The following is a 27,742-nucleotide window of genomic DNA, read 5'->3' as shown; positions in this document are numbered from 1 at the left end:
GTGTTTTTTTCCGAATGTCCCTGTGTGAGTTAATGGCTCCTCCTGCTAGATACGGAGCTGGTGGCGAGCAGTCCGAAAAACACTAACTACACCCGGGTAGATAGTTAGCGCGCAGGGTGGTTTGAGAGAGAGGCTCACCGGGTTGTAGTCTAGGCCTGGTGTTAAAGCGTGAAGCGGATGGTCGAGGAAAGCGTTCTGTATTTTAACAACAGACTCTCCAAAAAATGAACTCCGTCAGAGCCACCAACCGGAGACCCAGGCGAGTCTCAAGGCCGCGCCCGGTGCAGCCCGACCGGAACGAGGGGGACCGAGGTGAGAGGACCATCGCCAGAGCACTGTAGGGCTGTAGTCGTGTCAGGACGGCAAGGCTCCACAGTGACCCCCAGCCTCAGCTGCCTGGAACGAGAGTGTTATTTAGGCAAAGCCGAGGCTTGTACCTCTGTGGCACAGGCCGCGCTTTGTTTGGCTTGAGTGACTGTGGCTACCAGTGGGGCTGGGGGGGTAGCGTGAGTGCTTTCCCTGCTGCGTAGTTCGCTAACGCGTTGACTAGCTGACGTTAACTAGCCCATATAACTATGCAGCCATCCATAACGTCGACCAAGGCGAACCCACCGACTTTGGCAGATTGTGAATGTTCATGGGCATGGCAGTAACGTTACTAGCTAGCTATCATCGGTTTCTGACGAAATTAATCTGCGTTGTATTTTGAACTGACATTTTTGGGGTGTGCTGCCCATACTCCAGTAACTAGCGAGTTACTTTAGCTCGCTTAACGACTAGCTATGAATGTCTACTTCAGCGATGAACGATCAGCCGCTTGTTAAGCAGTCAACCAGCTAGTTAACTGCGTGGCTCACACTCAGACATTTAATTCAGCAATCTAACTACCTAGTTAAGCTAACCAGTTATGTCTAACTGAGTGCTAACGTTGCTGTGTTTGTTTACCTGGCAGATTTACTAGCGAACAGTAGTACCTACGTAGTTGAGTTTTGACTCGTCGGTGCAGGTCTGGTCGGCCCGTTTACCCGCAGGTCAACTTTTCGGGGCTTATAGGGGCTGTGGCTTTGTTATCGCAGTGTGATGGTCAAGAGGCCGGTGGCCAGCTAGGGAAGGACATTGTGGGGCACAGTCAGGCCCTATTCTGGTAGTCAAACCGCAGGGATGCATCTGCAGTTATCAATCACCAACCATAATCTGTCACCCACACAGCCTTGTAATACAATAGCTTACCCCTGTCATATATTAAACACATCCATGACACCACCCAGTCTATGAATGACCTAAAGTCGTTTTAGAAGAGGCGGACTAGGATGACACTGATCAGCTGTCATTACTAATAAATGTGTGTTTAATCAGCCCTTTACACCCTTACCAACTACAGTAGTGATTAGTCTGTGTGGGTGGATGGTGTTGTTTAAATGGCATCTACCTGTTGGTGTTTGTCTGTTGAACTGTGCTGATGGAGAAGATGTATGTGTCTTTGCGCTGTGTTTACACAGGCAGCACAATTCTGATATTTTTCACACTCATTTGTGTTTCGACCAATCAGATCAGCTATGGAAAAGATCTGACATAATTGGTCAAAGGACATATTAGTGGACAAATCAGAATTGGGCTGCCAGTGTAAACACAGCCTATATGTGTCAGACTTTGTTCTGACTGTGTCCTCTGTGTGTCCAGCAGATGAGGAGGCTCCAGCTGCAGCAGCGGAGGTGGCTGTGGAGGAGTCTGGGCCTGCAGCTGGGAACAGCCCCTACCAGCTCCGACGCAAGTCTCTACTGCCCAAGAGAACAGCCTCCAGTACTGCAGCGGCCTGCCCCAGCAAGACCGCTATGGAGGTCAGACCGAGAGAGAGCACCATTCTGTGTTTGTTCACGTCCCTTAATGGGTTTAAAAGGACTGGTTTGTGGTCCTGTATTTCTGATGGTGGAGCAGGGTGCTTGCACCACCAGGGTTGCCGGTTTAATTCCCGGGGCCACCCATATGTAAAATGTATACATGCATGACTAAGTCGATTTGGATAAAAGTGTCTGCTGAATGGCATATATTATGTTATTCTGATACATTATTTTTGAAACAGTGTGAACTCCCACTGGCGCCAGTGTACATTTCGGGAGTATGGTAGAGGACAGTATTGGTGTGAGAGACAGAATGTGTGTGTGTTAGTGTCTCAGTCATTGGGGGAGGTAGCTGTGTGTGTGTTACTGATATGTGTTCTGACACAGGGAGCGTCCACCTCGACGACAGAACCCTTCGGTCACCGAGCCAAACGAGCCAGGGTCTCTGGCAGGAGCCACGACCTGCCGGGTAAGAATGTGTGTCTCTGCGTACTAGTCAATGACGTGAGGTGTCTGCGTGGCTCTTTCTACAACTGTATGGATCATCTATTAATACTAATGGAATCTGTGTGTAGCGGCTCTAGCAGAGCAGTACCTGCAGCAGAAGCTTCCAGATGAGGTGGTTCTGAAGATCTTCTCATACCTCCTGGAGCAGGACCTCTGTCAGACTGCCTGTGTCTGCAAACGTTTCAGCCAGCTAGCCAACGACCCTATACTCTGGTACACAATCTTCAGTGGACTGTGACTCTATATACTGAAGGGAAAACCGTGACACATTTTCTTGCCCATTGTAGTTAACTGATATGTCACCCCCCAAAAAAGAAATCTGTCACTATCGATCGTTATTGGTCCACACTGACATGAAGGCTGTTGATTTGTGCATCCCTCTATGCCTGAAATTGACCTTTGCCTTTCTGTTTGTGTCCAGGAAGCGTCTGTACATGGAGGTGTTTGAGTACACCCGTCCCATGATGCACCCCGAGCCAGGCAAGTTCTACCAGGTCAGTCCTGAGGAACACGACCACCCCAACCCCTGGAAGGACAGCTTCCAACAACTGGTGCGTCGACTGTGTGTGTGTGTCAGTGTTTTCCATTAGTGCATGAATTTGGTTAATTAGCCGGTTACATAATCATTTTCAGCCTGCTACTTTTTCTACTTCATTTTAACTAGGCTCCTTTTCATTTTAAAGTTTAAATTTACTAGTCTGTCGAGTCCGCTAGAATGAACGATATGCATTTTCTGGCGATCTAGGATAGGCGCCTGTCAGTCACAGAGGGCGATGGCCCATACCTCAGTGGCGATGACAGGGAAACTAAGTCTGCTGTCTGTCCCACCTCCCGGTACAATTTGTGTGCGCTGTGTTTGTTTGCAGTCTCATTTCTATACACTGAGGAGGGAGAGAATTTGCTCGTCACATGTAATGTAAGTGGTAACGATGAGTTGAAATCCACCACTTAGTCTTAACTATTATTTTCTGGCACATTGATTTATTTTCTATTGCATGTTTCATATAGCCACGCGGCGTCGTGGTGGATAGTAGGCTATTTACTGTGCTGTGATTGACAATTGACCAGCAAATGTTGACTGGTTTATAAAAGGTGTCCGACTGACTAAGTAAAGCAGATCTATAACCCTTGCCAGTCATAAATCATGCAATGTGGTTATAGGTCCATGGTATTGCATTGGGACAAGTAAACCAAAGGATTTCCTGGGTTTCCTTTCCTATGATGACGGGGCTTGTCAGACAGTGGTGCTAAAGGGACTGACTCTTGTCAGTCCGTGTGGCCCTTCAGAATCGCATCGGTGAGAGAGACGTTCATTTGTCTCCCTAATTTGCATAGGCTACTGGTAGGCCCAGGGTTTTTGGCGATTATCTGGAGATAAATTATGAAAACATTTCAGGAAGGTGGTGAATCATCACTGCAGGAACGATAGTTAGTGGAGAGCCTCATTCTGGTCCAAATATGATCATTAGGGCCCTCGCGGAATCCAGGCATTAAAACGGTTTCAACAATATAAAAACATTTGACCTTAGGGGGTAATCAACAAAATGTCTTGAAAATGAGTTAATTTGCCCAAGTTTATCATACGACATGAACAGAATGCATCAGTGATTTTAATTTCCTGCAGCTTACTGAATAGGCAACGAGAATGCTCCTGTGTGTGTGGGGGGGGGGGGCGTTAGCAATGATGCTAATGAAAACAGTCTTCTGGTAGATGGAAAGGCTTTCCCATAAACCTTCTCGGGGCTTGACATTAAGGTTTGTCTGGGGGAAAGTAAAAAAAGAAATGGTGGACAACCAGAATATAGATTTAAGTTCATTCAAGTAATAAAAATCACTCTCAAAACAATTACCCTGATCAGAATAGGACCAGGCAGTGCACAGCAGGGCAATGCATATTTGACATTCTGAGTAAATTACTTACAGTCCTATTTGCTTTAGCCTATTTAAATAAATATGTCATATTTACACAAAGCAAGATAACAATGTAAACAGACCTAAGAGTCTTACAGCAGCGCCACATATCCGGTCAGAAAATGTTTAGTTTTTTCTCTCTTTCGAATGTAGGGCGATCTGGGCCAATAGCCGAAGCCTATTTTTCTAGAGGACACTGCAGTGTCTTATTGTTATAGACGACCACGTGTTCTATTTTCTCTCCATTTGATTATGACTTGTCCAATTAAGCCTCTCGTTCAGTTTAATGCGTGCTACGTTTCTCCTGCCGTGCTGCTTCGTGAACAAACATTACATTAATCTAACGGAATGGCAAAAAAAAAGTCAATGTCAAGCCCTGCTTCTCAATGAAATGTTAACAAGTAGTCCAAGCTTACCTGGCAGAATGATATCATGATTATTTTCATCAAGTCAGTGGGTATTTGTCAGTGGTGTAAAGTACTTGTGTAAAAATACTTGAAAGTATTAGTAGTTTTTTGGGGTATATTTACTTAATAATTTATATTTTTGACAACTTTTACTTCACTATATTTCTATAGAAATATTGTACTTTTTACTGCAAACATTTTCCCTGACAACCAAAAGTTCTTGTTACATTTTGAAGGCTTAGCAGGACAGGAGAATGGTGAAATTCACACACCTATCAAGAGGACACGTGGTCATCCCTACTGCCTATAGTCTGGCGAACTCACTAAACACAAATGCATCTTTTGTAAATAGTGTTGGAGTGTTCCCCCTCGCTATCCGTACATTTTAAAAACAAGAAAATGGTGCCGTCTGATTTGCTTAATATAAGCCATTCTAAATTAGTTAAATTTTAACTTCTACTTTTGATACTTAAGTATATTTAAAACCAAATACTTTTACTGAAGTAGTATTTTGCTGGGTGACTTTTACTTGAGTAACTTTCTATTAAGGTATCTCTTCTTTTACTCCAGTATGATAATTGGGGACTGTTTCACCACTGGTATTTGTTTTGCCAACTCTACCATGGTATGTGCGCTACAAAAACAAGCTAACAGCCTATTGCTAGGTGCTCACTGGAATTAAAGGGTAACTACATCCCAAAGTTAAAATGTCTTACGACTTTTCACTGTCCTCAAAAGTGGTCTCCTGCATTGTTGTGGACTACATTTTTTTTTAAAGAAGTGATTTTTGAATGCGAAAACATGAAAAATAAAATGTGGGCTATATACTGTAATTTTTGTTTGTTTTAATAAAATACAGAATTTGAAGAAAAAACATTGACAATTCATATCTTGTCGTGAAACTGTAAATATAACTAATCAAGAGAAGACAGGTTAAATGTTAACATTAAAAAAGTTAAATGTTCTCTTTCTTAGAAAATAGTCCTGATCATATAGGCCTGGAACTAGACTAAATCCAAAACAACTAACAATACACTGAATTAATATTTTTTAAAGTAATTTTAAAGTCATGTCTTTCCTAAAAAAAATACCACAACACATTTTTCCAATCTGGGAGGTAAATTCTCTAAAGTATTAAGTCATTTGGCTGTGTATTTTAAATGGAATCAATACATTAGAATGTACCAGAGGCCACCAAAATAGAGCTGCTTTTGGAGAAAATAATCTGAAAGGCCCAGGGGTGCCTGGTTGGCTACATTTTCTATTTGGCTGGCTACTCTATGTATTATACTGGTGTGTGTGTGTGGTTCGACAAACATTGTGTTGATGTTATTTTAACATTGTTGTAAAATTGTGTTGCAGTATAAAGGAGCACATGTGAAGCCAGGCTTTGCTGAACATTTCTACAGCAACCCTGGGAGGTTCAAAGGCAGGGAGAATATGCTTGTAAGAGACACATAATTATACTCATGGTCTACTGAAAGCACATTATTCAATATGGCTGCGAGTCAGCTCCATTCAAGCTTGATTTGATGTAACCGTGTCTGTCTCCAGTACTATGACACCATAGAAGATGCGTTAGGAGGGGTGCAGGAAAGTCATTTTGATGGGCTGATCTTTGTCCACTCTGGGATCTACACTGACGAGTGGATCTACATAGAGTCCCCTATCACCATGATTGGAGCAGGTACTGTGTGTGGTCTGTCTGTCTATCTGTCTGTCTCTTGCTGCCTCTGTCTGTATTATCTAGTGGTAGAAATTGCCTTTCTTTTTGTGTGTGTAGCTCCTGGAAAGGTGTCTGATAAAGTGGTTATTGAGAACACCAGAGACTCGACGTTTGTCTTCATGGAGGGATCGGAGGACGCCTACGTAGGATACATGACTATTAGGGTGCGCTGCTAACACCGATCCAACTCTCTCTCTCTTTCTCACACACACACACACACACACACTCTCCCCACATCTCCCCTCTAACCTGTTGTTTCATCTTCAGTTTAACCCAGATGATAAGTCGGCTCAGCACCACAACGCCCACCACTGTCTGGAGATCACTGTCAACTGTTCTCCCAACATAGACCACTGTATCATCAGATCTACCTGCACAGGTAATGTGCACACAGTCCGCAGTAGGGCTTGTGTGTTTTGCCTGTGTTTTGCCTGTTTAGTTTGTCTCCAGTGGGGGATGTTGGGTAATGTAGTTTCTCTACTCCAGTGGGCTCGGCTGTCTGTGTGAGCGGCCAGGGGGCGTGTCCTACCATCAAACACTGCAACATCAGCGACTGTGAGAACGTTGGACTTTACATCACCGACCATGCACAGGTAAACAAAACACATCACCGACCATACACACCACTAACCACTCCTTAAAAAATCTCTCTGACTATGTATTCCTGCACGATATCAATGAGGATAATGTATTGCATGGTATCTATGGGGATACGTAAGGGATAAACGCCCACGTTCTGTTCATTACCTTGGAAATATTGGACGAGGGGGAGCCGAGTCCGTTTGCCAAGGTAATGTACGGAGGAGCAGAGGCGTATACCACAGTTGCCAAGGAAAACAATGTTAAAGCACACATTTACTGGTAGAAATTAAATGTATTCGTTGATATTTAAATGTTTAAGTGAATTCATACTATCACATCTTCTGGTTGCTAGAGATGTGATCTTTCATTCGATTAGTTCGCTACCCAGTCGTTGGTTGTCTATGTTCCATTGCCATGCTCGCTGGCAACGTTCTTATCCCTTGCTTGCTAGCTAGCCAACTAGCTACGGCTGACACAGTCATGGCCTCTGCAGCCAGAATAACAGCAAAGTAGCTGCATTTGCATTTGTTTAAACTGTTTTCTATTGACATTCCTTTGCCTACATCCATAACAATGAGCTGATGCCTGTTTTTACTTGGCAGAGCAGAAGTGTGTTCCTTCTCATCAGGACACTCGTCAACACTGTTCATTACGAGGAGATAGCATTGCATATCAAACACTAGGCTAGAAGTTAGCTATATAGTTTGTTGCTAGCAAACCTGCCAACATGGCAATTGAATTTTAAAAAATATATATCAGATGCTGAAAGCAGCGGGTCAAACTACATGTAGAAGGATTTGACAGCATAGCACCACTTGGATAGTGACTGCAACAGTAGTGACCAGATAAATACGTGTTTCACTCACCACGCTAGATCAGGTGCTATTAAGAGAAGTATGTATTTGCAAAAACAAATCGCTTGCTAGGTACGTTTTTCATCGTTGGACCTGTGTTTACTATGTTTCCAATTTTGGTGTGTGGTTGTTGGTTTAGCTTTCTGTAATTGTAGCAAGTTACGGTTTGCATGTGTACAGTCCTGGCCAAAAGTTTTGAGAATGACACAAATATACATTTTCACAAAGTCTGCTGCCTCAGTTTGTATGATGGCAATTTGCATATACTCCAGAATGTTATGAAGAGTAATCAGATTAATTGAAATTAATTGCAAAGTCCCTCTTTGCCACGCAAATGAACTGAATGCCCCAAAAAAACATTTCCATTGCATTTCAGCCCTGCCACAAAGCTGACATCATGTCTGATTCTTTCGTTAACACGGGTGTGAGTCTTGACGAGGACAAGGCTGGAGATCACTCTGTCATGCTGATTGAGTTCGAATAACAGACTGGAAGCTTCAAAAGGAGGGTGGTGCTTGGAATCATTGTTATTCCTCTGTCAACCATGGTTACCTGCAAGGAAACACGTGCTGTCATCATTGCTTTGCACAAAAAGGGCTTCACAGGCAAGGATATTACTGCCAGTAAGATTGCACCTAAAACAACCATATATCAGATCATCCAGAACTTCAAGGAGAGCGGTTCAATTGTTGTGAAGAAGTCATCAGGGCGCCCAAGAAAGTACAGCAAGCGCCAAGACGTCTCCTAAAGTTGATTCAGCTGTGGGATCAGGGCACCACCAGTACAGAGCTTGCTCAGGAATGGCAGCAGGCAGGTGTGAGTCCATCTGCATGCACAGCAGTGAGGCAAAGACTTTTGGAGGATGGCCTGGTGTCAAGAAGGGCAGCAAAGAAGCCACTTCTCTCCAGGAAAAACATCAGGGACAGACTGATATTCTGCTAAAGGTACAGGGATTGGACTGCTGAGGACTGGGGTAAAGTCATTTTCTCTTATGAATCTCCTTTCCGATTGTTTGGGGCATCCGGAAAAAAGCTTGTCTGGGAAGACAAGGTGAGCACTACCATCAGTCCTGTGTCATGTCAACAGTAAAGCATCCTGAGACCATTCATGTGTGGGGTTGCTTCTCAGCCAAGGGAGTGGGCTCACTCACAATTTTGCCTAAGAACACAGCCATGAATAAAGAATGGTACCACCACATCCTCTGAGAGCAACTTCTCCCAACCATCCAGGAACAGTTTGGTGAAGAACAATGCCTTTTCCAGCATGATGGATCACCTTAGTGATAACTAAGTGGCTCGGGGAACAAAACATCGATATTTTGGGTCCATGGCCAGGAAACTCCCCAGACCTTAATCATTTACATTACATTTAAGTCATTTAGCAGACGCTCTTATCCAGAGCGATTTACAAATTGGTGCTTTCACCTTATGACATCCAGTGGAACAGCCACTTTACAATAGTGCATCTAGGTCTTTTAAGGGGGGGGGGGGAGAAGGATTACTTTATCCTATCCTAGGTATTCCTTAAAGAGGTGGGGTTTCAGGTGTCTCCGGAAGGTGGTGATTGACTCCGCTGTCCTGGCGTCGTGAGGGAGTTTGTTCCACCATTGGGGGGCCAGAGCAGCGAACAGTTTTGACTGGGCTGAGCGGGAACTGTACTTCCTCAGTGGTAGGGAGGCGAGCAGGCCAGAGGTGGATGAACGCAGTGCCCTTGTTTGGGTGTAGGGCCTGATCAGAGCCTGGAGGTAGTGAGGTGCCGTTCCCCTCACAGCTCCGTAGGCAAGCACCATGGTCTTGTAGCGGATGCGAGCTTCAACTGGAAGCCAGTGGAGAGAGCGGAGGAGCGGGGTGACGTGAGAGAACTTGGGAAGGTTGAACACCAGACGGGCTGCGGCGTTCTGGATGAGTTGTAGGGGTTTAATGGCACAGGCAGGGAGCCCAGCCAACAGCGAGTTGCAGTAATCCAGACGGGAGATGACAAGTGCCTGGATTAGGACCTGCGCCGCTTCCTGTGTGAGGCAGGGTCGTACTCTGCGGATGTTGTAGAGCATGAACCTACAGGAACGGGCCACCGCCTTGATGTTATTTGAGAACGACAGGGTGTTGTCCAGGATCACGCCAAGGTTCTTAGCGCTCTGGGACGAGGACACAATGGAGTTGTCAACCGTGATGGCGAGATCATGGAACGGGCAGTCCTTCCCCGGGAGGAAGAGCAGCTCCGTCTTGCCGAGGTTCAGCTTGAGGTGATGATCCGTCATCCACACTGATATGTCTGCCAGACATGCAGAGATGCGATTCGCCACCTGGTCGTCAGAAGGGGGAAAGGAGAAGATTAATTGTGTGTCGTCTGCATAGCAATGATAGGAGAGACCATGTGAGGTTATGACAGAGCCAAGTGACTTGGTGTATAGCGAGAATAGGAGAGGGCCTAGAACAGAGCCCTGGGGGACACCAGTGGTGAGAGCACGTGGTGAGGAGACGGATTCTCGCCACGCCACCTGGTAGGAGCGACCTGTCAGGTAGGACGCAATCCAGCGTGGGCCGCGCCGGAGATGCCCAACTCGGAGAGGGTGGAGAGGAGGATCTGATGGTTCACAGTATCGAAGGCAGCCGATAGGTCTAGAAGGATGAGAGCAGAGGAGAGAGAGTTAGCTTTAGCAGTGCGGAGCGCCTCCGTGATACAGAGAAGAGCAGTCTCAGTTGAATGACTAGTCTTGAAACCTGACTGATTTGGATCAAGAAGGTCATTCTGAGAGAGATAGCGGGAGAGCTGGCCAAGGACGGCACGTTCAAGAGTTTTGGAGAGAAAAGAAAGAAGGGATACTGGTCTGTAGTTGTTGACATCGGAGGGATCGAGTGTAGGTTTTTTCAGAAGGGGTGCAACTCTCGCTCTCTTGAAGACGGGAGGGACGTAGCCAGCGGTCAGGGATGAGTTGATGAGCGAGGTGAGGTAAGGGAGAAGGTCACCGGAGATGGTCTGGAGAAGAGAGGAGGGGATAGGGTCAAGCGGGCAGGTTGTTGGGCGGCCGGCCGTCACAAGACGTGAGATGTCATCTGGAGAGAGGGGAGAAAGAGGTCAGAGCACAGGGTAGGGCAGTGTGAGCAGAACCAGCGGTGTCGTTTGACTTAGCAAACGAGGATCGGATGTCGTCGACCTTCTTTTCAAAATGGTTGACGAAGTCATCTGCAGAGAGGGAGGAGGGGGAGGGGGAGGAGGATTCAAGAGGGAGGAGAAGGTGGCAAAGAGCTTCCTAGGGTTAGAGGCAGATGCTTGGAATTTAGAGTGGTAGAAAGTGGCTTTAGCAGCAGAGACAGAGGAGGAAAATGTAGAGAGGAGGGAGTGAAAGGATGCCAGGTCTGCAGGGAGGCGAGTTTTCCTCCATTTCCGCTCGGCTGCCCGGAGCCCTGTTCTGTGAGCTCGCAATGAGTCGTCGAGCCACGGAGCGGGAGGGGAGGACCGAGCCGGCCTGGAGGATAGGGGACATAGAGAGTCAAAGGATGCAGAAAGGGAGGAGAGGAGGGTTGAGGAGGCAGAATCAGGAGATAGGTTGGAGAAGGTTTGAGCAGAGGGAAGAGATGATAGGATGGAAGAGGAGAGAGTAGCGGGGAGAGAGAGCGAAGGTTGGGACGGCGCGATACCATCCGAGTAGGGGCAGTGTGGGAAGTGTTGGATGAGAGCGAGAGGGAAAAGGATACAAGGTAGTGGTCGGAGACTTGGAGGAGTTGCAGTGAGGTTAGTGGAGGAACAGCATCTAGTAAAGATGAGGTCGAGCGTATTGCCTGCCTTGTGAGTAGGGGGAAGGTGAGAGGGTGAGGTCAAAAGAGGAGAGGAGTGGAAAGAAGGAGGCAGAGAGGAATGAGTCAAAGGTAGACGTGGGGAGGTTAAAGTCGCCCAGAACTGTGAGAGGTGAGCCGTCCTCAGGAAAGGAGCTTATCAAGGCATCAAGCTCATTGATGAACTCTCCGAGGGAACCTGGAGGGCGATAAATGATAAGGATGTTAAGCTTGAAAGGGCTGGTAACTGTGACAGCATGGAATTCAAAGGAGGCGATAGACAGATGGGTAAGGGGAGAAAGAGAGAATGACCACTTGGGAGAGATGAGGATCCCGGTGCCACCACCCCGCTGACCAGAAGCTCTCGGGGTGTGCGAGAGCACGTGGGCGGACGAAGAGAGAGCAGTAGGAGTAGCGGTGTTGTCTGTGGTGATCCATGTTTCCGTCAGAGCCAAGAAGTCGAGGGACTGGAGGGAGACATAGGCTGAGATGAACTCTGCCTTGTTGGCCGCAGATCGGCAGTTCCCATTGAGAATTTGTGGTCAATCCTCAAGAGGCGGGTGGACAAACAAAAACCCACAAACTCCAAACATTGATTATGCAAGAAAGGGCTGCCATCAGTCAGGATGTGGCCCAGAAGTTAATTGACAACATGCCAGGACGGATTGAAGAGGTCTTGAAAAAGAAGGGTCAACACTGCAAATATTGACTCTTTGCATCAACTTCATGTAATTGTCAATAAAAGCCTTTGACACTTATGAAATGCTTGTAATTATACTTCAATATTCCATAGTAACATCTGACAGAAATATCTAAAGACACTGAAGCAGCAAACTTTGCGGAAATTAATATTTGTGTAATTCTCAAAACTATTGGCCACGACTGTAGGAGCATATTGCATCATGATTGCAAGGTGTCCCGATGTATTTCCCAACTGTCCCGTTTTCTGGTTTTAATGCCCTCCTGGCCAATCAGAAACAAGTATTCAACAATGCTGTGGTATAATGATGTGACAATATATTGCGGGGTATTTATGAAGATAATGGTGTCATAATGTGTTGCAGGGTATCTATGAGGATAATGAGATCAGTAATAATGCATTGGCGGGAATCTGGGTTAAAAACCATGGCAACCCCATCATCAGACGAAACCACATCCACCACGGCCGAGATGTAGGAGTCTTCACCTTCGACCACGGCATGGTAACTCACTGACCTATAACCTCTCACCCACCATTTCTCAGGTTTTTACATTGGTGCTGTACATTGCAATGCTGACAGTATTTCTCTCTCCCCTCAGGGTTATTTTGAGAGTTGTAACATCCACAGGAATCGTATAGCAGGCTTTGAGGTGAAGGCGTATGCCAACCCTACAGTGGTTCGCTGTGAGATCCACCATGGCCAGACAGGGGGCATCTATGTGCATGAGAAAGGACGGGGACAGTTTATAGAAAACAAGATCTACGCCAACAACTTCGCTGGAGTTTGGATCACCTCCAACAGCGACCCTACGATACGGTACACACACACCCCTACAATACTGTTACACATACACCCCTACAATACTGTTACACATACACAGTAACCCTACGATACGGTACACACACACCCCTACAATACTGTTACACATACACCCCTACAATACTGTTACACACACACCCCTACAATACTGTTACACATACACAGTAACCCTACGATACGGATACGGTACACACACACCCCCTACAATACTGTTACACACCCCTACAACACACCACTAACCCAATACTGTTACACACACACCCCTACAATACTGTTACACATACACCCCACAAGTAACAGTAACCGATACGGTACACACACACCCCTACAATACTGTTACACATACACCCCTACAATACTGTTACACATACATAGTAACCCTACGGTACACATACACCCCTACAATACTGTTACACATACACACGCATAGTAACCCTACGATACGGTACACACACACCCCTACAATACTGTTACACATACACCCCTACAATACTGTTACACATACACAGTAACCCTACGATACGGTACACACACACCCCTACAATACTGTTACACATACACCCCTACAATACGGTACACATACACAGTAACCCTACGATACGGTACACACACACTCCTACAATACTGTTACACACACACCCCTACAATACTGTTACACATACATAGTAACCCTACGGTACACATACACCCCTACAATACTGTTACACATACACACGCATAGTAACCCTACGATACGGTACACATACATTTACATTACATTTAAGTCATTTAGCAGACGCTCTTATCCAGAGCGACTTACAAATTGGTGCATTCACCTTATGACCTCCAGTGGAACAGTAGTGCATCTAAATCTTTTCAGGGGGAGGGGGGGTGAGAGGGATTACTTTATCCTATCCTAGGTATTCCTTAAAGAGGTGGGGTTTCAGGTGTCTCCGGAAGGTGGTGATTGACTCCGCTGTCCTGGCGTCGTGAGGGAGTTTGTTCCACCATTGGGGGGCCAGAGCAGCGAACAGTTTTGACTGGGCTGAGCGGGAACTGTACTTCCTCAGTGGTAGGGAGGCGAGCAGGCCAGAGGTGGATGAACGCAGTGCCCTTGTTTGGGTGTAGGGCCTGATCAGAGCCTGGAGGTACTGAGGTGCCGTTCCCCTCACAGCTCCGTAGGCAAGCACCATGGTCTTGTAGCGGATGCGAGCTTCAACTGGAAGCCAGTGGAGGGAGCGGAGGAGCGGGGTGACGTGAGAGAACTTGGGAAGGTTGAACACCAGACGGGCTGCGGCGTTCTGGATGAGTTGTAGGGTTTAATGGCACAGGCAGGGAGCCCAGCCAACAGCGAGTTGCAGTAATCCAGACGGGAGATGACAAGTGCCTGGATTAGGACCTGCGCCGCTTCCTGTGTGAGGCAGGGTCGTACTCTGCGGATGTTGTAGAGCATGAACCTACAGGAACGGGCCACCGCCTTGATGTTAGTTGAGAACGACAGGGTGTTGTCCAGGATCACGCCAAGGTTCTTAGCGCTCTGGGAGGAGGACACAATGGAGTTGTCAACCGTGATGGCGAGATCATGGAACGGGCAGTCCTTCCCCGGGAGGAAGAGCAGCTCCGTCTTGCCGAGGTTCAGCTTGAGGTGGTGATCCGTCATCCACACGGATATGTCTGCCAGACATGCAGAGATGCGATTCGCCACCTGGTCATCAGAAGGGGGAAAGGAGAAGATTAATTGTGTGTCGTCTGCATAGCAATGATAGGAGAGACCATGTGAGGTTATGACAGAGCCAAGTGACTTGGTGTATAGCGAGAATAGGAGAGGGCCTAGAACAGAGCCCTGGGGGACACCAGTGGTGAGAGCACGTGGTGTGGAGACGGTTCTCGCCACGCCACCTGGTAGGAGCGACCTGTCAGGTAGGACGCAATCCAAGCGTGGCCGCGCCGGAGATGCCCAACTCGGAGAGGGTGGAGAGGAGGATCTGATGGTTCACAGTATCGAAGGCAGCCGATAGGTCTAGAAGGATGAGAGCAGAGGAGAGAGAGTTAGCTTTAGCAGTGCGGAGCGCCTCCGTGATACAGAGAAGAGCAGTCTCAGTTGAATGACTAGTCTTGAAACCTGACTGATTTGGATCAAGAAGGTCATTCTGAGAGAGATAGCGGGAGAGCTGGCCAAGGACGGCACGTTCAAGAGTTTTGGAGAGAAAAGAAAGAAGGGATACTGGTCTGTAGTTGTTGACATCGGAGGGATCGAGTGTAGGTTTTTTCAGAAGGGGTGCAACTCTCGCTCTCTTGAAGACGGAAGGGACGTAGCCAGCGGTCAGGGATGAGTTGATGAGCGAGGTGAGGTAAGGGAGGAGGTCTCCAGGAAATGGTCTGGAGAAGAGAGGAGGGGATAGGGTCAAGCGGGCAGGTTGTAGGGCGGCCGGCCGTCACAAGACGCGAGATTTCATCTGAGAGAGAGGGGAGAAAGAGGTCAGAGCACAGGGTAGGGCAGTGTGAGCAGAACCAGCGGTGTCGTTTGACTTAGCAAACGAGGATCGGATGTCGTCGACCTTCTTTTCAAAATGGTTGACGAAGTCATCTGCAGAGAGGGAGGAGGGGGGAGGGGAGGAGGATTCAGGAGGGAGGAGAAGGTTGCAAAGAGCTTCCTAGGGTTAGAGGCAGATGCTTGGAATTTAGTGTGGTAGAAAGTGGCTTTAGCAGCAGAGAGAGAAGAGGAAAATGTAGAGAGGAGGGAGTGAAAGGATGTCAGGTCCGCAGGAGGCGAGTTTTCCTCCATTTCCGCTCGGCTGCCCGGGAGCCCTGTTCTGTGAGCTCGCAATGAGTCGTCGAGCCACGGAGCGGGAGGGGGAGGACCGAGCCGGCCTGGAGGATAGGGGACATAGAGAGTCAAAGGATGCAGAAAGGGAGGAGAGGAGGGTTGAGGAGGCAGAATCAGGAGATAGGTTGGAGAAGGTTTGAGCAGAGGGAAGAGATGATAGGATGGAAGAGGAGAGAGTAGCGGGGGAGAGAGAGCTGAAGGTTGGGACGGCGCGATACCATCCGAGTAGGGGCAGTGTGGGAAGTGTTGGATGAGAGCGAGAGGGAAAAGGATACAAGGTAGTGGTCGGAGACTTGGAGGGGAGTTGCAACGAGGTTAGTGGAAGAACAGCATCTAGTAAAGATGAGGTCGAGCGTATTTCCTGCCTTGTGAGTAGGGGGAAGGTGAGAGGGTGAGGTCAAAAGAGGAGAGGAGTGGAAAGAAGGAGGCAGAGAGGAATGAGTCAAAGGTAGGCGTGGGGAGGTTAAAGTCGCCCAGAACTGTGAGAGGTGAGCCGTCCTCAGGAAAGGAGCTTATCAAGGCATCAAGCTCATTGATGAACTCTCCGAGGGAACCTGGAGGGCGATAAATGATAAGGATGTTAAGCTTGAAAGGGCTGGTAACTGTGACAGCATGGAATTCAAAGGAGGCGATAGACAGATGGGTAAGGGGAGAAAGAGAGAATGACCACTTGGGAGAGATGAGGATCCCCGGTGCCACCACCCCGCTGACCAGAAGCTCTCGGGGTGTGCGAGAACACGTGGGCAGACGAAGAGAGAGCAGTAGGAGTAGCAGTGTTGTCTGTGGTGATCCATGTTTCCGTCAGTGCCAAGAAGTCGAGGGACTGGAGGGAGACATAGGCGGAGATGAACTCTGCCTTGTTGGCCGCAGATCGGCAGTTCCAGAGGCTACCGGAGACCTGGAACTCCACGTGGGTCGTGCGCGCTGGGACCACCAGATTAGGTGGCCGCGGCCACGCGGTGTGGAGCGTTTGTATGGTCTGTGCAGAGAGGAGAGAACAGGGATAGACAGACACATAGTTGACAGGCTACACAAGAGGCTACGCTAATGCAAAGGAGATTGGAATGACAAGTGGACTACACGTCACGAGTGTTCAGAGAGTTAAGCTTACGTAGCAAGAATCTTATTGACTAAAATGATTAAAATGATACAGTACTGCTGAAGTAGGCTAGCTGGCAGAGGCTGCGTTGTTGACTAAGTAGGCTAGTTGGCATTGGCTGCGTTTGTTGACACTACACTAATCAAGTCGTTCCGTTGAGTGTAATAGTTTCTACTGTGCTGCTATTCGGGGCTAGCTGGCTAGCTAGCAGTGATGATTACGTTACGTTGCGTTGAAAGAACGACAATAGCTGGCTAGTTAACCTAGGAAATCGCTCTAGACTACACAATTATCTTTGATACAAAGACGGCTATGTAGCTAGCTATGTAGCTAGCTACGATCAAACAAATCAAGCCGTTGTACTGTAATGAAATGAAATGAAAAATGTGATACTACCTGTGGAGCGGCGAAATGCGACCGGATTGTTGAGTGCAGAAGTTCTGTTCGGTAGACGTTGGCTAGCTGTTGGCTAGCTAGCAGAGTCTCCTATGTTAAGGACGACATAAAACTACACACTCTAAACTACACAATTATCTTGGGTACGAAGACAGCAAAAAGACAACTATGTAGCTAGCTAACACTACACTAATCAAGTCGTTCAGTTGAGTGTAATAGTTGTGCTGCTAATCGGTAGACGGTGGACTAGCTAACGGTGGACGTTAGCTAGCTGGCTAGCTGCAGGGCAGTGTAGACTGCGTTAGGACGACGAAATACGATAATTACGCAATTATCTATGATACAAAGACGGCTGTGTAGCTAGCTAAGAAGGAATTGCTAAGATTAGACAAATCAAACCGTTGTACTATAATGAAATGTAATGAAATGTAATACTACCTGCGGACCGAGGTCCGATACACCCCTACAATACTGTTACACACACACACGCATAGTAACCCTACGATACGGTACACACACACCCCTACAATACTGTTACACATACACCCCTACAATACTGTTACACATACACAGTAACCCTACGATACGGTACACACACACCCCTACAATACTGTTACACATACACCCCTACAATACTGTTACACACACACCCCTACAATACTGTTACACATACACAGTAACCCTACGATACGGTACACACACACCCCTACAATACTGTTACACATACACCCCTACAATACGGTACACATACACAGTAACCCTACGATACGGTACACACACACTCCTACAATACTGTTACACACACACCCCTACAATACTGTTACACATACATAGTAACCCTACGGTACACATACACCCCTACAATACTGTTACACATACACACGCATAGTAACCCTACGATACGGTACACATACACCCCTACAATACTGTTACACATACACAGTAACCCTACGATACGGTACACATACACCCCTACAATGCTGTTACACATACACACGCATAGTTGCACTACGATGCAGGAAACACACACACATAAAACTACTCTATGAAATTATAGACACTAACCCCTCTCTCAGTATTATGGGCTGTTTGTTGACGTTCTGTCCGTCTCTAGGGGTAATGCAATCTTTAATGGTAACCAAGGGGGCGTGTACATATTTGGCGATGGGCGTGGCCTGATAGAGGGGAACGATATCCATGGCAACGCTCTGGCAGGAATCCAAATCAGAACCAACAGCTGCCCAATTGTACGCCACAACAAGATCCACGACGGACAGCACGGCGGCATCTACGTGGTAAACAAACACACACTCTTCAAACTATTGTTCTCATATAGATCCTTGGACTTGTGCGTCTCAGGAGATGTTGCTAAGTGTTGTGTGTGTTCAGCATGAGAAGGGCCAGGGTGTGATCGAGGAGAACGAGGTGTACAGCAACACGCTGGCAGGAGTCTGGGTGACAACCGGCAGCACACCTGTCCTCCGCAGGAACCGCATCCACAGCGGCAAACAGGTAACACACAGCCCACACTCATTCTCTCACCGTTCTCGTTGGAAGAACAAATACATACGGGATATTCTTGTATCCTGTGAGAATTGGAGGCCTGTCTCATTAGTGTCGGAACTCTAAATTGTTTCTAAGTCCAACCTAACGCCCTTCCTCCCTCTCAGGTTGGCGTGTATTTCTATGACAACGGCCATGGGGTGTTGGAAGACAACGACATCTACAATCACATGTACTCCGGTGTTCAAATACGGTATGTCCTGCCTCCTCACACGCCAGTCCAACGCAGGACACGCGGGGCGCACGATAACGTTTGACTAATGTTAGATAGCGGTTTTACTAACACTGTTGGTTGTCTATAGGACGGGCAGCAACCCCAAGATCCGACGCAACAAGATCTGGGGAGGACAGAACGGAGGCATCCTGGTCTACAACTCCGGTCTGGGTTTCATCGAGGACAATGAGATCTTCGACAACGCCATGGCGGGCGTGTGGATTAAGACGGACAGCAACCCCACGCTGCGGCGCAACAAGATCCACGACGGGAGAGACGGAGGCATCTGTATCTTCAACGGAGGGAGAGGTCTCCTGGAGGAGAACGATATCTTCAGGAACGCCCAGGCAGGGGTCCTCATCAGCACCAACAGCCACCCGGTGCTCCGCAAGAACCGCATCTTTGACGGTTTTGCTGCAGGTGAGCTGCTCATGTGTAAACATTTCACATCAACTTTACTGTCCTGACTGGTCAATACTGTAACCTACTCGCCGTCCGTTGCCTGTGTTGAGGATGTCATTTCCTGTCTCAGGTATCGAGATAACCAACCACGCCACTGCAACTCTGGAGGGGAACCAGATCTTCAACAACCGTTTCGGAGGCCTGTTCCTCGCCTCTGGGGTGAACGTCACCATGAAAGGTAGCTAGCGCTAACAGGGTAGGGTAATATAGCGCTAACAGGCCAGACCAGTGGTAGTCAGTGTATTTCTGAAGTAGCCACTTGTGAAACAACCTCGCTGGGCAAGCCACCCTAGGCTACCTGTCGGAGAAGGGGGGGGGGGGGGCAAGAATTCAAATTAATTCACACATGATATTTATAGATACTAATTAACATGGACAAACAAGCTATTTCATTCTCCATTGTAGGACACTTGGCTATTAGACGCAAATGTTACTAAATAATTTGATGAATCTTTTGAATATGGCCTCATTGCCATTATCTCAAAAGTTATAGCTCAAAGGTATTTGTTAGATTTCAGTCTGAAGGAAGTATATGGTTTTAATCAGTTCATTTCCCCCAGTCATTCTGCGCAGATTCATCACTCTGCCTTCTAACGAGTCCTACACAGCTTGTGTTCGTCGTAGATGGAAACAGAAGACACGTATGTGTTCCTGAGAGTCTCTGCTTTCAGGAATGGGGTCATACTCTGTTCAACAGCTCTAGTCAAATTCCTAGGAATATTATCTGTGTTTGTCCCAGCTGCTAATAGTGGATACTAGAGGTTACTGGCGTAACCATGGTTCGATGTACTAATTAAGCAGCACATTCAGCTGACTGAATAATAACTTTGCACAACACATTCATTCAGATTGTTGCAGAGAGACGCCAATAGGGTTGCCGTGAGACGCGCAGTGACTATGGCTGGCTTAGACTGTATAGAAAAAGGTTCTTGGTCACTGCACTCTCTGGGTATGTGATCTTTTGGGAATGTCTATCAAGTGGACAGGCTCTCATCCTCTGTTCCGCCTCTCTTCCAGATAATAAGATAATGAATAACCAGGACGCCATAGAGAAAGCTGTGAGCAGAGGACAATGTCTCTACAAGATCTCCAGCTACACCTCCTACCCCATGCATGACTTTTACAGGTACACACACCAGCCCATGCACAACTCCTACAAGTACACATACCAGCCCATGCACAACTCCTACAAGTACACATACCAGCCCATGCACGACTCCTACAAGTACACATACCAGCCCATGCACGACTCCTACAAGTACACACACCAGCCCAAGCACGACTCCTACAAGTACACACACCAGCCCATGCACGACTCCTACAAGTACACATACCAGCCCATGCACAACTCCTACAAGTACACAGACACACACCAGCCCAAGCACGACTCCTACAAGTACACACACCAGCCCATGCATGACTCCTACAAGTACACACACCAGCCCATGCACGACTCCTACAAGTACACAGACACACACCAGCCCATGCATGACTCCTACAAGTACACACACCAGTCCATGCACGACTCCTACAAGTACACACACCAGCCCATGCACGACTCCTACAAGTACACACACCAGCCCAAGCACGACTCCTACAAGTACACACACCAGCCCATGCATGACTCCTACAAGTACACACACCAGCCCATGCACGACTACACCAGCCCATGCATGACTCCTACAAGTACACACACCAATGCATGACAGACACACACCAGCCCATGCATGACTCCTACAAGTACACACACCAGCCCATGCATGACTCCTACAAGTACACACACCAGCCCATGCACGACTCCTACAAGTACACACACCAGCCCATGCACAGCTCCTACAAGTACACAGACACACACCAGCCCAAGCACGACTCCTACAAGTACACACACCAGCCCATGCATGACTCCTACAAGTACACACACCAGCCCATGCATGACTCCTACAAGTACACACACCAGCCCATGCATGACTCCTACAAGTACACACACCAGCCCATGCATGACTCCTACAAGTACACACACCAGCCCATGCATGACTCCTACAAGTACACATACCAGCCCATGCACAACTCCTACAAGTACACAGACACAGACACAAGTACACACACCAGCACCAGCCCATGCATGACTCCTACAAGTACACGACACCAGCCCATGCATGACTCCTACAAGTACACACACCATCCCATGCATGACTCCTACAAGTACACACACACCAGCCCATGCATGACTCCTACAAGTACACAGACACACACCAGCCCAGCCCATACACACACCAGCCCATGCATGACTCCTACAAGTACACACACCAGCCCATGCATGACTCCTACAAGTACACATACCAGCCCATGCACAACTCCTACAAGTACACAGACACACACCAGCCCAAGCACGACTCCTACAAGTACACACACCAGCCCATGCACGACTCCTACAAGTACACACACCAGCCCATGCACGACTCCTACAAGTACACAGACACACACACCAGCCCATGCATGACTCCTACAAGTACACACACCAGCCCATGCATGACTCCTACAAGTACACACACCAGCCCATGCATGACTCCTACAAGTACACACACCAGCCCATGCATGACTCCTACAAGTACACATACCAGCCCATGCACAACTCCTACAAGTACACATACACACACCAGCCCATGCACGACTCCTACAAGTACACACACCAGCCCAAGCACGACTCCTACAAGTACACATACCAGCCCATGCACGACTCCTACAAGTACACACCAGCACGACTCCTACACACACACCAGCCCATGCACGACTCCTACAAGTACACACACCAGCCCATGCATGACTCCTACAAGTACACAGACACACACACAGCCCAGCCAGCCCATGCACAACTCCTACAAGTACACAGACACACACACCAGCTCCCAAGTACATACACCAGCCCATGCATGACTCCTACAAGTACACACACCAGCCCATGCAAGTACACACACCAGTCCATGACTCCTACAAGTACACACCAGCCCATGCAGACTCCTACATACACACACCAGCCCATGCATGACTCCTACAAGTACACACACCAGCCCACCAGCCCATGCACAGACATGACTCCTACAAGTACACACACCAGCCCATGCATGACTCCTACAGCACCACCAGCCCATGCATGACTCCTACAAGTACACATCAGCCCTCCTACAAGTACACAGACACACACCAGCCCAAGCACGACTCCTACAAGTACACACACCAGCCCATACACAGTACACACACCAGCCCATGCACGACTCCTACAAGTACACACCAGCCCATGCATGACTCCTACAAGTACACACACCAGCCCATGCACGACTCCTACAAGTACACACACCAGCCCATGCACGACTCCTACAAGTACACACACACATGCACACTCCTACACCAGCCCATGCACGACTCCTACAAGTACACACACCAGCCCATGCACAGACTGACCTACAAGTACACACACCACCAGCCCAAGTACACACCAGCCCATGCATGACTCCTACAAGTACACACACCAGCCCATGCACATGACTCCTACAAGTACACACACCAGCCCATGCATGACTCCATACAAGTACACAGACACACACAGCCCCAGACTCCCAATGCATGACTCCTACAAGTACACACACAGCCCCAGCCCAAGTACACACACCAGCCCATGACTCCTACAAGTACACACACCAGCCCATGCATGACACACCAGCCCAGCCCATGCATGACTCCTACAAGTACACACACCAGCCCATGCATGACTCCTACAAGTACACACACCAGCCCATGCATGACTCCTACAAGTACACATACCAGCCCAGCCGACTCCTACAAGTACACACACCAGCCCATGCACGACTCCTACAAGTACACATACCACACACCAGCCCACCAGCACGACTCCTACAAGTACACATACACACACCAGCCCAAGCACACAGCTCCTACAAGTACACACACCAGCCCATGCACCAGCCTACAAGTACACACACCAGCCCATGCACGACTCCTACAAGTACACATACCAGCCCATGCACAACTCCTACAAGTACACAGACACACACCAGCCCATGCACGACTCCTACAAGTACATACACCAGCCCATGCATGACTCCTACAAGTACACACACCAGCCCATGCATGACTACAAGTACCTACAGCCCATGCATGACACACACCAGCCCATGCATGACTCCTACAAGTACACACACCAGCCCACACCAGCCCATGCACGACTCCTACAAGTACACACACCAGCCCATGCATGACTCCTACAAGTACACACACCAGCCCATGCATACACAGACTCCTACAAGTACACACACCAGCCCATGACTCCTACAAGTACACACACCAGCCCATGCATGACTCCTACACACACCAGCCCATGCACGACTCCTACAAGTACACAGACACACACCAGCCCATGCACGACTCCTACAAGTACACACACCAGTGACTCCTACAAGTACACACACCAGCCCATGCAGACTCCCAAGTACACACCACCAGACTCCTACAAGTACACACACCAGCCCATGATGACTCCTACAAGTACACACCAGCCCAGCCCAGTACACACACCAGCATGACTCCTACAAGTACACACACACCAGCCCATGCATGACTCCAAGTACACACCAGCCCAGCACGACTCCTACAAGTACACACACCAGCCCACACTCCTACAGTACACACACCAGCCCATGCATGACTCCTACAAGTACACACACCAGCCCATGCATGACTCCTACAAGTACACACACCAGCCCATGCACAACTCCTACAAGTACACACACACACCAGCCCATGCCCACATGACTCCTACAAGTACACACCACCAGCCCATGCATGACTCCTACAAGTACACACACCAGCCCATGCATGACTCCTACAAGTACACACACCAGCCCATGCATGACTCCTACAAGTACACACACCAGCCCACCAGCCCACCAGCCCATGCATGACTCCTACAAGTACACATACAGCCCACCAGACTCCCAAGTACACACACCAGCCCACGACTCCTACAAGTACACACACCAGCCCATGCACGACTCCTACAAGTACACATACCAGCCCATGCACGACTCCTACAAGTACACACACCAGCCCATGCACGACTCCTACAAGTACACATACACACACCAGCCCATGCACGACTCCTACAAGTACACAGACACACACCAGCCCATGCACGACTCCTACAAGTACACACACCAGCCCATGCACGACTCCTACAAGTACACACACCAGCCCATGCACGACTCCTACAAGTACACACACCAGCCCATGCACGACTCCTACAAGTACACACACCAGCCCATGCACGACTCCTACAAGTACACAGACACACACACCAGCCCAAGCACGACTCCTACAAGTACACACACCAGCCCATGCACGACTCCTACAAGTACACACACCAGCCCATGCACGACTCCTACAAGTACACACACCAGCCCATGCACGACTCCTACAAGTACACACACCAGCCCATGCACGACTCCTACAAGTACACACACCAGCCCATACACATACACACACCAGCCGCACGACTCCTACAAGTACACACACCAGCCCATCCTCCTACAAGTACACACACCAGCCCATGCACGACTCCTACAAGTACACACACCAGCCCATGCACGACTCCTACAAGTACACACACCAGCCCATGCACGACTCCTCCTACACACACCAGCCACGACTCCTACAAGTACACACACCAGCCCATGCACGACTCCTACAAGTACACACACCAGCCCATGCACGACTTCTACAAGTACACACACCAGCCCATGCACGACTCCTACAAGTACACACACCAGCCCATGCACGACTCCTACAAGTACACACACCAGCCCATGCACGACTCCTACAAGTACACACACCAGCCCATGCACGACTCCTACAAGTACACACACCAGCCCATGCACGACTCCTACAAGTACACACACCAGCCCATGCACGACTCCTACAAGTACACAGCAGTTACTCCACTGATGTTTTCTTTGACCTGTGTGTGTCCAGGTGTCACACCTGCAATACGACAGACCGGAACGCCATCTGTGTGAACTGCATCAAGAAGTGTCACCAAGGACACGACGTGGAGTTTATACGGCACGATAGGTGAGTAGCCCACACCAACCGTTTACTACCAACTAGATGGTCCCACCTGTGGCGTTCTGTTTCAGAAGAATTGAAGGACTGTCAGAACTAGTTTTCGACGAGAATCTTTTTAGATTTATGTTTTCATTATGTTTTGGATCTTTCTTTCTCTCACGCCCTGTCCTGTAATCCATGTGCCTCCCCCCCAATCTCTCTCTCTCTCTAGGTTTTTCTGTGACTGTGGAGCGGGAACTCTGTCCAACCCCTGTACTCTGGCTGGAGAACCCACACACGACACGGACACACTTTACGACTCAGCCCCGCCCATAGAGTCCAACACGCTGCAACACAACTGAACACACACACATCACATGTACACACACACACTACATAAACACACCCCCTATAATCTACATAACACACACTACATAACACACATTCATAACACACTCCTATATATGCGCGCGCACACACAGACATATACACCACTCACACACGCTGGCCATAGGGAGCCAGAGAGACTGAACACGGTGTTTTCAGCAGGGACTGGCATGAGGAACCCTGAGATTCAGAGAGAGACCGAGACAGTGATGGACTTGGGAGTCTCTTCTAAAGGGAACTATGAAGCTGGTCTGAATTTGACTGGTCTGGTCTGGATTAGCCTCTGGTGTACTGTGTTGAGAAACTGACTCGTACTGAATTTGACTGGTCTGGTCTGGATTAGCCTCTGGTGTGTTGAGAAACTGACTCGTACTGAACGGCCACATGAGATTCTCACCATTGCATCTCTGGACGCCAAATGGCCAGGTAGAGGATGGAGAGTGAGTGTGGAGAGGGTAGGGAAGTGGCTACTCGGATGATGTCAGAGTGGCCAATGAGACTTCCTTCGCCTGTGACCCCTCACCTCTCGGCGACTCTTCAGGATCCTGGGAATCGAACTTCCTCCCAAGACAGGAAGAAAGGAGATTTAGCCCCACTCACTGAGAAAGCACTTCCTGTTCAGAGGCATCTGTTACTAGGCAGTGGATGGCTGATATATACATATGTACTGCTAACGGAAGAGGGACTTTGATCAAGCACCTCTGCTTTTATAATATGTTATTCTGATCAACAGATATTATTTTAATGCTTTCTCATGTAGTTTTGTATTTACAAGCAAAAAATCTTACTGTATTTGAATGTCTTTTTATTATTATATATTATAATTATAAATGTTTGTCGTGTTGACCCCAGGCTTGCTGCAGTAGCTGTTACTGTCCCAGTGAATTTGTTCTTTCTGTGAAAGAGAATCACGTTTAACACTAAAGACTCTCTCCGGGCTAGTAGATGTAGGACTGGTGGAAGATTGTGTGTGTGTTTGTTGGAAGTGTGCATGTGTATGGTTGTGTTCATATGCAGTCAATGTTTCTGGAGAGAGTCAGATACGGGGCGGTCAGGCCTTTTTCAAACTGGGACAGAGGAGTCGTTCTGCAGTGCCCTCTCATATTCTCTCCCCTTCTTGTTCCCTCTCCTCCCTCCCTACTTCCCCCGCTCTCTTCCTTACCCTGATCTCTCCCTCTACTATTCTCTCCCCCCTTCCTTTTTCTGTCTTTGTATTCTGGTGACTGTGGCTCCTCATACAGCCTGGATCGTATGCATGTGTACCATAACATCAAGGTCGTGTGCCCCTGTTCAGACGCTACGTGCCACGTCGTCGACTGTGCCGTCGGGAACCAGATTGCTATTACATATGTGGTTAATTTGATGCGTAAAATACCTTCCCAGGCATAAGATCTGGCACGCATCAATAACGTCTGACCAGGGGGACACAACCCTAGACTTAATATATTGTGAAGTATTAATACAACCATTATGTAGATGCTAGTATGAATTCAAAAAGGGTTTCATTTCCTAGGAAGAAGAAAAAAAAAAAAAAGAAGACGGGAAACTGGTCGTTTGTAAGAAAATAAAACTTTATTAGATCA

General features: G+C 48.2%; 1 protein-coding gene across 3 annotated transcripts; it reads left to right on the top strand.

The window, feature by feature from the left end:
* On the top strand, positions 1-27,742 carry LOC115106343 (F-box only protein 11-like). 3 transcript variants are annotated; one of them, XM_029628959.2, is made up of 20 exons: positions 2-312; positions 1,684-1,838; positions 2,226-2,307; positions 2,414-2,558; positions 2,767-2,896; positions 6,026-6,109; positions 6,218-6,350; positions 6,447-6,553; positions 6,657-6,768; positions 6,876-6,982; positions 12,663-12,800; positions 12,898-13,115; positions 18,534-18,714; positions 18,809-18,931; positions 19,090-19,175; positions 19,285-19,616; positions 19,729-19,836; positions 20,676-20,784; positions 25,701-25,799; positions 26,005-27,742. In XM_029628959.2, the coding sequence occupies exons 1-20, from the start codon at positions 225-227 to the stop codon at positions 26,132-26,134; spliced, it is 2,667 nt and encodes an 888-aa protein (XP_029484819.1). In that variant the 5' UTR covers positions 2-224; the 3' UTR covers positions 26,135-27,742. The 3 variants fall into 3 exon arrangements, with proteins under 3 accessions (XP_029484821.1, XP_029484819.1, XP_029484818.1); XM_029628958.2 differs by having other exon boundaries at positions 1,681-1,838; XM_029628961.2 differs by lacking the exons at positions 25,701-25,799; positions 26,005-27,742 and having other exon boundaries at positions 1-312; positions 1,681-1,838; positions 20,219-20,689.

This window comes from Oncorhynchus nerka, linkage group LG23 (assembly GCF_034236695.1).
Source record: "Oncorhynchus nerka isolate Pitt River linkage group LG23, Oner_Uvic_2.0, whole genome shotgun sequence".
Lineage (NCBI taxonomy): Eukaryota > Metazoa > Chordata > Actinopteri > Salmoniformes > Salmonidae > Oncorhynchus > Oncorhynchus nerka.
This window is presented reverse-complemented; position numbering and strand designations above follow the sequence as displayed.

Coding starts and splice junctions, on each gene's coding strand:
- LOC115106343 (XM_029628958.2), top strand. CDS start 225: ATGAACTCCGTCAGAGCCACCAACCGGAGACCCAGGCGAGTCTCAAGG. Junction 6,554..6,656: donor TAGGATACATGACTATTAGG/GTGCGCTGCTAA, acceptor TTTCATCTTCAG/TTTAACCCAGATGATAAGTC. Junction 6,769..6,875: donor CATCAGATCTACCTGCACAG/GTAATGTGCACA, acceptor TCTCTACTCCAG/TGGGCTCGGCTGTCTGTGTG.